Source organism: Orbicella faveolata, unplaced genomic scaffold (genome assembly GCF_042242905.1).
Source record: "Orbicella faveolata isolate gen_17 unplaced genomic scaffold, um_ofav_v1 contig_1, whole genome shotgun sequence".
NCBI lineage: Eukaryota > Metazoa > Cnidaria > Anthozoa > Scleractinia > Merulinidae > Orbicella > Orbicella faveolata.
Genome location: NW_028301536.1, coordinates 3,433,809 through 3,444,632, shown reverse-complemented (window position 1 = coordinate 3,444,632; position 10,824 = coordinate 3,433,809). Strand labels below are relative to the sequence as shown.

The window sequence follows — 10,824 nt, the reverse complement described above, 5'->3', positions numbered from 1 at the left end:
AAAATGAACCCCCGTTGAGTTATTTACAGCGAAACACCACGTTGGTATAAAGGCTGATGTTTATTCCACTTTTGTTTGGAGGAACACAGCATTCAATGCTGCAAAGAATGCTCAAAACAGAGACCCTGCTTTGTGTTGAATGGTCCATACTATAAAAGTCAATGTGCAAGGTTGGTCATTTGCATACTGACACGGAGCTTTGCTGGCCACGTGGAGTCCATATCAAAGCATATATCCGGAGTCGAGAAGTAAACACGGAAATTATGGGTCACACGAACCTTGATATGAGGACAAGAGGTCTTAAATGATCCGTATTTTACCGAAAAGGAAATAACAGAAAATTATTGCAACACATGGGTCGATTTTACCAAATACAACGAGGAAGCAGTGGTGAGCAGTTTGGAGCAAAAGAAATAGGCCAAGTTTCAGTACACAGATTGAAATATGTCTATATAATACCTAGTCATCTGGGACAAAATCCCGAAATTCTTCCAAACGTAGAATTATATGAAATGTTATAAGTCCTGGCTAGCTTATCGTTGTTTAATAGGTACGTACGCGAGCATATAAACTTTACTATCTTGCAGAAGAGAGAAAAATGCCAAAAGTGGTAAGAGCAGACCTATATCAATAAAAAAGATAAACTAGTGACCAAATCGTACGAAATTTCACCAGTTTTAATCTTGATATCTTGACACCCGGTTAACAAAATCAAAGTTAACGAAGTCTATATAAATACACTCCATCCTTGTAACCCCTGATTTTTTTCTATAACTACTCGTTCTGTTTCGCTTAGAATCTTTTTACGCGTTTTGTTTGTACATTTGTCGGGATTTTACAACTCAAAATGAGATTTAGAAAAAAGGTCTTTCGATAATATATCATCAGGGACACGTTATTAACGCCGACTTAACCTTATTACAACCCAAGAGGCTAATTGATTGTCTTTGAAACCATCAGGACAAAGTTCGCGCAAGATGTTTAGAAAGATTTTGATGCAAAGGCCAGTAACTTCTGCACGTCTCAAGTATTGTATGTAATATATTGAGAACGAAAGACCGCGTTTGACCACGTTTCCTAACACCGCCAGAAGGGAGTTGAAAATACGACTCGCAGCGGAGTATTTTTGACGAATTTTGCAATTGAGGTGTTTGGAAATGTGGTCAAACAAAACTGCCTTGAGTGTTTTATATGTCTTGTCAATCGAAACTAAAACTAAGGAGAAATAAAATCGTAAAAATCTATGCTAATTAAGATCAGATATCTAAACACCGTCACAGTTGTGATTCCTTTTGTTAAACTCGATGAATTATTAATGAGTTAGAGAATGTATTGATAAGCGACCGCGTCAAGTCTTATCAGAAAGAAAAAAAAAAAAAAAAAAAAAAAAAAAAAAAAAAAAAAAAAAACAGAAAATACATTATCAACGCCGTTAAGAAGGCAGTAATCCTCGTTTTCCTTCTATGACTGCGAGCACCGACAATGAGTACGGTATAACAACTTTTATCCTCGCAGTTGATTTGATCGTCCCATGGCCCGTTGCGTTCAAAAGGCGTCGAGTACGCCTGGGTTCGAGAATATCTGATTTGGGGTCAAACTCAAAACAACATGCTTCAGCAGCTTTTTAAACTTTAAATAAAAACTGCTTTTAGACAAATGGTCTCATACATCGATCAACTTCGTACATCATAAACATTACATTTCCTGTGTATTTGAATCGAATATAATAAAATATCGCATACTATAATGTAGGCTCGATTTCCGCCGCTTTCTGAAGTCAGAAACTGCAACAATGGCACAATACCTTCCATTTTGTCTCAAGTTCATTCTTAGAAATAGTAATAATAATAATAATAATAATAATACTAATGATACTAATGATAATAATGATAATAATGAAAATGATGATAATGATGATAATAATAATGACAATAATAATAATAATAACAATAACAATAATGATAATAATGATACTTTTATAGCGCGTATTAACATGTGGATATGTTCACATGCGCTTTACAAAATTTTTGTATTAAAACTATTCACAAATAAAAAATTAAAGTGAAAATTATAATCCTAGTTCTAATCATATTTACATCGAAATAAAAAGTAAAATACATCACAATCAGTGATAAAATAAATCAGAAGATCACAAGAATAAAATTAATAACCTAAAAAGATTGTCTCCATAATTTGAATCAGCATTATAAACATTGTTCCACAATCATAAAGGTATGTGATTAATCATAGTAGAAACATCACGCCAAAGGCGTAATTTACTGCGTTTTTTGAGCTAGAGTGTCAATAATAGAATGCAGAATATAACAAAAAAAAAGTACCAGTCATCAGAAGGATGTTCCGCATTCTTCCGGCAGTAAGTAGTTATTTCTCGTTAGATTGCGGTCAACATGCAATTTATTATGCCTGCAGTTCGCGGGACTTTACGCTGAACTCTCAAAACTCTGACTACTAAAGACATGCATGTGAGGTAATCATTTGGGGGAATCCAAATTATGACCTGGGGGTACAAACTGTAATCCCTGCAACTTGTGTTGAAGCAGTTCAGCTTGCAGGATTCTAAATATTGGATACGAGAAATCGCGCCTCAATGGTGAATGGTGAGTGGGAAGTTTCAACATCTCCAACCCACTCCCAATCGCATAGTGTGACGAGGGCAATGGGAAAGATTCCGTTACAGTAGGTAAATAAATAGGAAATGTATATATGACGCCTTTAATGACGCAAAACACAAATAGAGGATCATTGTCGATTTGGGACGAAGCTAAAAGAGTAGATCTGTATAGAAAAGGTAGGTGGACTCTGTTGCAACTAACTTAGCCTGCTCCGGTCCAAACCTTTTTATTCTGTTGCTTCTTAAATATCTCTCGTCTTTTAGAATAAAAAGTCAAATTACTTGCTTTGTCATGTCATTCTTTGACATCCTTTGACCTGCATAGTCATCTTGCATTGCAAATTAAAGTTCAGTCTCAAAAATACTGAAGATTGAATGGCTTTCGGCTTTACAAGAGTCATGTTGTACGGATTACCGTAAATAGCAGCTATGGTGTTTCACGTTTACATCAGTTTCCGTAGGAAGAGACTGTTTCGGTACCTGATCTGCCTCCAAGGCAACGAAAATATTACTTCTGATGTGCATCATTGTGTCTGGGGACGGTGCAATCCTAAACTGATTTATTGCGCTGACACTGGAAACTATAAGACAATAAGAAACAAGTACTTGTTTCACTGGACAATCTTGTCTCTCAAGTAAGGAACTCGATTTTTACTCGTCGTTTCCATCTTAAAATCAGTTCTACTGATAGAAAATGCAGCTTAGGTATGTTTGCACAGCTTTAGTAGTGTACGTCTGACATAATATAATTTACGAAATCTTTAGAATCAAAATTTTGGGCTTTTTATTAAGTTGTGTCTATTTTTCTTGGGGTAAATGTTCCTGTCTGTCTTAGTAGTTTGTACTAGTTTTCATTTCATCAACAGGAATTTGAAACGTCTTTAAGAAGCTATTGTTGAGAACCGGCCGGAGAGGCAGGTTTTTCGTTTGAGTGTTGAAATGACCTGAATATCAAGCTACTATTGTCTTGTTCTGTGTGTCACGGTTGTTTTCAATTTTCATTTTCATGGGTTGCGATGTTTTATCAGGACGGACGAACCTGAGACTACGTGAAAGATGTCTCAAAATCATCCCTTTTTTGGCTGAACGTTTTTTTTTTTTTGAAGATTTGACGTACACTGAACTTCGTAATGCAGCTGATTGCGTAATAGCCATTTTCATTCACGGCACTTTTCACATATTTACACAACAATTTAATCGAACACAGAAGCGAGGTAATTTCGGAAGCTGTAAAATATCTTGAGCTTAACTTCCAACCTCGTTCCCAAGGCTTTCCAAGGTTTTTTCTGGGAACGAGGCTGCTGAGCTCCCTAAAATTTCTTACAGCTCTGACATGTGAAAACAAACAAACAATAGACAAATACAACTCTTTTAGTTCATTATATTGGTGAGCAAATATTGCCAGCAAGTGCTGCAAATTTATTTAACAGGTCCAAATTTAGAGCGGAGGGTGAGTTTTACGATCTTTTCTGCAAGCTTTGAGTGAAGACGTGATACAAATGCTAATGTAATCGCTGACTGTTGTAAAAGTTTTTGTAACGTCGCACAATTTTTTAAGATGATTTCAGAGATAAGAATTCCTTGGACGTTTTCCGCATCTCTCAGCTCTCAGATTCTTCAAGTAGTACTGACCAGCCCTATCGCGAGACCAAATGAGCTGAAAGCAGTTGCCTGTCAAGGAGCAAAAATTGTTGTCGATTCTATAAGCAATTGAAGTTTGTCAACGAGAGCGCACAAGAGTCAGGGGGACCCACAGACAAGACTCTGACTGGCCAAATCTTAAGGAACCCAAATATAATTTGGCGTCTTTTATATAGGATGCTAGCCACAGTCAAAGTGATGTGAATTAAGTAAAGCAACATCCAGAGGCCCAAAAAGTAACATTAAATAAAGGAGCTACGTCACCTTTCGCGCGTCTTGAAAAGTTTCACGTTCGTCGTTTGCAATCTGAGTTTATCTTCTCCATCCTTAACCATCCTTGTTCCTTTACGGCTTATTATTATTATCTCTTTGGTGTTTTTCTATATTAGTAAACTACTATTTTCCGGTTTCCTTCAATTTAAAGGTAATTTTTTGCGTGGCCAGAATAATTCAAAATACCATGACTGAGCTCCTTCACAAGGCAATAAAATTCCTTCTGAACCTATTGTGATATTGTAACTAGGTGGGAACAAACTAACCAGTCATGCAATCAGCCCTGTGTTTTAATCCATTGAACAGGAATTACAAGACATTTGCTGTCGTAAAAAGGATCTTTGACAACAAATCATCTTTTATCCACCTCTTTTTTAGCGATTTGGCATTCTGAGATTGCAGTGACAGACGCTCATTTACAATGCCTCGAAAAATATCTCCCGGATGGAGACGATACCTAACAGTGGAACCAGTCATTTTGCTTTACACGTTCGGACTGATGACTAGCATGCCGATCTGGGATCAATATGTTTACAGCACCCTCAGCGAGAAAAGGGGCTTCCCTTACGATGAACTTGTGGTGGAAAAAGAAGGGCTTGGCTGCAATTTCACTGAGCTCAATTCTACGTTGAAGGATCTTGAACAACAGGTGAGGTGACCAGTGAAATGATATGCCGTTCACTGACGTAATACCACTCGACGTAAAGTGTGTTGTCAACCTTGTGCAACAGATATGCTGACGTTAGGGTTTTGCTATAGGCTAGTCATTTGCTGCAGTTATGGAAATAGGAAGATGTGCAACTTAACCGTCAACGTACACTTGATTGAGCATACATCAATGACACACTTGGCTATCGCCTCGTGTGCCTTTTTTCTGGAAATTTCAATAACGTCATCTATGGGTCTGTCCTCCAATTGAACATAAGTAAGAACCAATCACTGAAAATGCGAAAATAGGTTGACTTATTATGCAAAATTGTACATCTCTTTCTTGAGGCATTTAATGATCACAGCTCAGTTCTGTTGTCGCTGAACGCTTTAATGTTCGTATACGGTCTCCTAGTATGCAGATAAGTACACGCCTCTTACCAGAAAACCATTGGGCCTTATCAATTACAGGTTACAACTCATGAAGATACATGTATAGGCTTTTGGCGTTTTTCCTCGGCATACATGCATCATGCAAACAGCTTGACGTTTAAACAACCAAACTTTACTTTTTAAAATCACCCTCCATCAGGTCCAAAGTCTGGCCACAAAAATCGACTTGGGAAATACGTTCTTTATGGCCATACCTTCGCTGATCGTGGCACCATTTTGGGGGCCTTGGACAGACAAGAGTGGCCGACGAAAACCTGCTCTCATGGCGCCTGCCATTGGAACTTTATTACAGACCATATTGGTGCTCATGATCATGTACTTTGAGTGGCCTTTGTATGTGCTGTTTGTGGGCTCAGCGATCAGCGGCTTCTCAGGATTCTTGACAACCCTCATGTTAGCCTCCATGTCGTATATTGCTGATACCACTGAGAAGACGGGAGTGGCCTTTAGAATAGGTAAGAAAAACGACTTTTATTACAGGGAAACTTTCCATGGAAGTACAGTTTTTTGTCGAGAGAAGCCCACTTACTTACTGCCCTTATGCTTACTGGCATGTTGGGCAGAGAAAGCTTGTACCTAAAACAAGAGGAGGGTGAAGAGGGAGGCAATGTACAAAGCGTCGCATTGAGGTGATAAAACTGCGGAGTAAAGACTGTTTCATAACAACTGGCCCAGAGAATGGGGTGGGGGGATGAGGTAGACTAAGACATCAAGAAAAGTGGCAGCTTGAAAGATATGTGGTCAAACCCTGCTCTGCTTCCTGTCTACCAAGCGGCTCATTAGCATAGGAACTCATTATTACGTTTCGTTGATCACAGCCTCTTTGGGTGTTTAGATACACATTTTCACACCAACGTTTGCATATTACTAAGACTGCCTGTCGAAAGGACTTTAACCACCCAATCTTGCCAACAGCAATCATACAGATGCTTGTCTTCATGGGTGGTGTCTTGAGTCAGTTGACCAGCGGTCTATGGATCCACACATTCGGCTTCATCGCCCCAACATGGCTGATTTTGGCATGTCATGTCGCTTCCGCACTCTGGGTCATTTTCCTGGTCCCAGAAAACCCCGTGCGAGCCATCAACGTGAAAAATAAGTTCTTCGATTGCAGGAGCTTAAAGACACTTGTTGACGTCTTCAGAAAGAAGCGAGAAGGTGGAAGGAAAAGTTTACTACTTTTAGTCTTCACTGGAGCAATCATCACCCTAACAACTCAGGGGCTCGGAGGTGTAACCGCTCTTTTTGTCATGAGGAGCCCCCTCTGTTTTAGTCCCAAGCTCGTTGGGTACTTTTTGGCGTACAGAATGTTCATCGCAGGACTGGGAGGTGCCATTGGTGTCAAGTTGCTGAGAAAGTTCTTCAGTGAGATGGTGACCAGTGGGATTTCGATGGTTTGTCAAATGGGTGAAATGGTGCTGCTGGCATTTGCAACTCGCACTTGGCTGGTGTTCCTAGGTGGGTATAACTGTACAATCACTTTTTTTTTCTGAAAGAATCTGTTACGGGTGAATTGAAACCTGTAAGTACGCTGTCAGCAACGGCAATAGGACGACTAAGTCTGGGTCCAACTCGGTCTATAATCATACGAGAGAAAGAATAGAACGACCCGAAGTCCGCGTTACAAGTTAATCACAACTTTCGCAAAATTGGAACAAAAGTCTAAAAGTTTAAGTTTTTGGTGAATAAAAGTAGTTGAACTGTCTTCGAGATGCACCAGAGAAACAACCTGTCCAAGTGCAATAACAACGAACCCAAATGACGCGTACTGGCCAATAACACAAGAAATGATAATTTAACCGTCCACTGACAAAGGAACGACGCGTAAAACGTAAATAAATGCTGATATCCAGTCGCATTTGAGAAATCGAGTTACTTCAATTTGTCTCCTATGGGTGTCTGGGTGGAATACCAATGCATGTTGCCGTCGTAACAACACGTCCACACCCTTCAATCTGTCAAATTTTCGTTGCTTATTTTTGCTGAAAACGAGTAAATAAGCAATCACAGTTTCCGTAAATGGTATTTAAATGGTATGATCTTTTCAGCTGTAACGATATTACGGTACGATTTGGTTGTTTGCCTTCACAGCGCCAATGCTAGGCTTTTTCAAAACAACCGTCACCCCAGTCTTTGCTGGCATTATGTCAAGAATAGTAGGAGCTGATGAGCAGGGTAAGTATTGATTGACACATTGTGAACAGACTAGCGCTAGTCTCTCCCAGACGTTCAATTAGTTACTCCTTGAGCCCCCGTGACAGGCTATAAACAGGCAGACGGGCAGACATGTAGACAGACAGATAGACAGACAGACAGACAGCGGACAGTCCGTCAGCCAGAGAGGGAGACAAGTCCTTGCGTTACACAGACAGACGAACAAACAGCGTGGCAGACAGTCTCGGCCCAGAGACAGTCAGATGAATAAACAGACAAACAAATGGATAGTTAATCATTTAAATTGCCCTGAGGACAAAATCCTCAAGTTTGGGAAAGAGTGGGTGGCTACTTTCTAGTGTGGATAAAACACCTTCAGATGACAGCAATCAAGCAGCGGTTTCATAAAGCGCTATTTGTTCTTCGTATTTTCCCCAAGTGGAAGTATCACTTATCAACATTCTTAAGTTCTGCTTTTTAGTACGCTTGTGGTGTTACTACGGATTTTCGGTTCTTTCCCTGAACTTTCATTACAGATCTGGCGGCTCTGGGGTCCTTGTTCCATCTCAACCAGTTTGCATTAGGGCTGTTCGCTTTTGTCATTATCCGAAAACTCTAATTTTATCAAGATGTGATAAATTGCGCGAGATCGATCCGACATTGCACCTGGTCAATGAGCACCGGTGACCTCTGAACGCTAAGTAAGGAAAAAACCCAATCATTTTACATGGAATCCGTGAGAACGACTCCGCGAGGAACCCCCAGTTGCACCGAAATTAAATGGCCATAATTGGCCTCCAATTCATGCTGCCCCCGTGCGTAGTGCATTACTAGTTGAGAATGACCCTTTAAATTACAAGTCCTGCCCTCCACAGTGTGGAATGACTATACACTGAATGCTATGTGTTATTTCTCTTCCAGTAAGATATCACCTCTGTAATGATAATTTTCCCTTTTGCAGGTTCTTTGTTTTGTGCATATGGCATTTTTAGCGTCATCTCACAATTTCTTGGCGCGATGCTGTTTAACAACGTGTATCTGAGAACTCTCGGACATACATTCAACGGTTTTGTATTCCTTTTGTGTGCCGCTGTCAAGATTATTCCCCTGTGTCTTCTCTGGTAAGTGATGTACTGTGCCTCTCTCCTCTCAGCTGTATAAATGGGCACCCGAAATTTGTTTGGGCTAACTAACAAGAAATGCTGGAACCTGGCGGGGAAGTGCAGGGAGGGGGGGGGGGGGGGGGAGGTAGAGTGAGGAAGGGGGATCCCACAAGGGCTATTATCCATGGATGCCAGAGTTAAACAACTGAGCCCTCGGAAAGATGCATTTAAGCCTACTTTTTAGCGATATCGACCTAACGGCGATGGAGAGCGTGTAGTTTGCAAGTTTCAATACACTCTCTTCTGTCCGTTGAAGAGTGTTCTGAGATGAACCACCAGTTCTATACTAGTTGACGCCACTCATCAGAGGTTAGTGTGGTGGTCTCAAGAGCGTTGTTACAATGTCAAAACCAGTAACAACTAGGCCTTTCCCGATTGTGCTTGGCAACCTTTGAACAACTTTTGGCTTTTAGAGCAACTTTTTGCGGTTCTAGCCAATTCGAGCAAGTTTTGCCTTTCTGAGCAACTTTTAAGCTAAGTGTAGGTTTAGAGCACTTATCAAGCTCAAAAAGGCCAATGAATTAATGCGATTTTCTTGAATGTTCTCAACTTTTTAATAAGTAACATGTTTTCCCTTCACAGACAGCTGCTTTGCGAACAACTCTTTAAAGCTAAGTTTCAAGCTATTATTCTTGACCGACGTTAGCAATTATTGTGAAGATCAGAGCGAAAACTAAAATTTGGCGTTCCAGTGAGTAACTTTCCAGCATTTTACGAGCACAATCGGTACAGGCCTAGTGACAACTCCATCAGAGCAACAGTTCAAACCATAGAAAAATTACACCTGTGCGCTGTTCTGGGGCCAAATTATTCCGCTAGCTAAAACATTTCGAAACCTAAATTCCCTTTAATTTCTTTTAGGTGCATAGACGTTCCTCCTGTCGTTGATCGTTTCGATGAAAAGGGAGGAGCACTGGAGGATAAGAAAGAAGATGCTAACAAAAAAGAGGAAGAAGTAAGAGGAGAAAACAACAGAGAAGAAGTCAAAAACGGAGAGGACAAACCCACAGTTTGCCCAGAACATATCGAGCTTGTGAAGACAACTGAACAATCGAGATCTCAAAATGCTTAGCTATCTGGAGGTTTTCCCGAAATTGTTTCTTCCAACCATCCAAGAACACGGATTTAGAATTCCGTTTTGCTTTGAAGTTTGGAAGATAGAAGAATAAAACTTCGGAGATCAGCTTATATGCAACGGCAGGTCTCTTACCTCAGGCAAGCAACCATGTAAAAATGTATATGAACTGACGTGATGTTCAGGGCTACTAACTTAAGGTTATCAGTTTGTATATTGTGGATCGTCCGTTTAAGGTTAATTCTCAAAATGTTGGTTGTTGCGGTCTAACGTACCGAAAGTCAACTACTCAGTGGTTTTCAAACTCCTGTAAAGTTTGTCAACAGTGATTTGCAGTTCTAGTAAGTTTCAATCAGGCTCAACAGTAACAACAACAACAACAACAACAACGACGACGACGACGATTACAACAACAACAATCTTTTGTTGTACTCCTTCCTACAAAAGCGTAGATTTTTTTAGATAGGATTGTTAACAACAGCAGCAACAACAACAACAACAACAACAACAACAACAACAATCTTTAGTTGTACTCATTCTTACAAAAACGGACATTTTATGGAGGAAACGGAGGAACTCAGGGGAGCTAATTCCATGAGCCTCTTCAAATAAGTGCGAGATTGTACATGTAAACTTTCTTTAATCGGTGAATTTGTAAACCAGTGTGATAAATTTTTCATGATATTAGAATTTTATTGTTGCTGTCAGTTGTGGTTTAAGAAGCCTTAAGGTTATAGACCGAAACAAAAGCAAAAATTGCGTGCTCGATAATAAGCCTTGTCAAA

The 10,824-nt window shown here is 39.9% G+C and overlaps 1 protein-coding gene and 1 long non-coding RNA gene across 4 annotated transcripts in view; both read left to right on the top strand.

Annotated features, from left to right (window-relative positions):
• LOC149117744 (uncharacterized) overlaps positions 1–1,416 on the top strand; it is a 116,419-nt gene extending 115,003 nt beyond the window's left edge. For both annotated transcript variants that reach the window (XR_016206210.1, XR_016206211.1), the window contains exon 2: positions 1,367–1,416. This is a non-coding gene — a long non-coding RNA (uncharacterized LOC149117744). The remainder of the gene's footprint in view (positions 1–1,366) is intronic.
• A 1,318-nt stretch (positions 1,417–2,734) lies between these two features.
• On the top strand, positions 2,735–10,746 carry LOC110052522 (proton-coupled folate transporter-like). 2 transcript variants are annotated; one of them, XM_020758651.2, is made up of 7 exons: positions 2,735–2,809; positions 4,925–5,195; positions 5,787–6,102; positions 6,563–7,105; positions 7,739–7,822; positions 8,763–8,922; positions 9,826–10,746. In XM_020758651.2, exons 2-7 carry the CDS (start codon positions 4,968–4,970, stop codon positions 10,034–10,036), a joined length of 1,542 nt encoding a protein of 513 aa, XP_020614310.2. In that variant the 5' UTR covers positions 2,735–2,809; positions 4,925–4,967; the 3' UTR covers positions 10,037–10,746. The 2 variants fall into 2 exon arrangements, with proteins under 2 accessions (XP_020614310.2, XP_089141481.1); XM_089285355.1 differs by having other exon boundaries at positions 2,741–2,809; positions 4,853–5,195.
• Positions 10,747–10,824: the final 78 nt, after the last annotated feature.

Bases quoted from the DNA above. Each gene is read 5' to 3' on its own strand.
- LOC110052522 (XM_020758651.2), top strand. From the start codon at position 4,968: ATGCCTCGAAAAATATCTCCCGGATGGAGACGATACCTAACAGTGGAA. The intron at 6,103-6,562 runs GTAAGAAAAACG...TCTTGCCAACAG, and splicing joins GGGAGTGGCCTTTAGAATAG to CAATCATACAGATGCTTGTC. The intron at 8,923-9,825 runs GTAAGTGATGTA...AATTTCTTTTAG, and splicing joins ATTCCCCTGTGTCTTCTCTG to GTGCATAGACGTTCCTCCTG.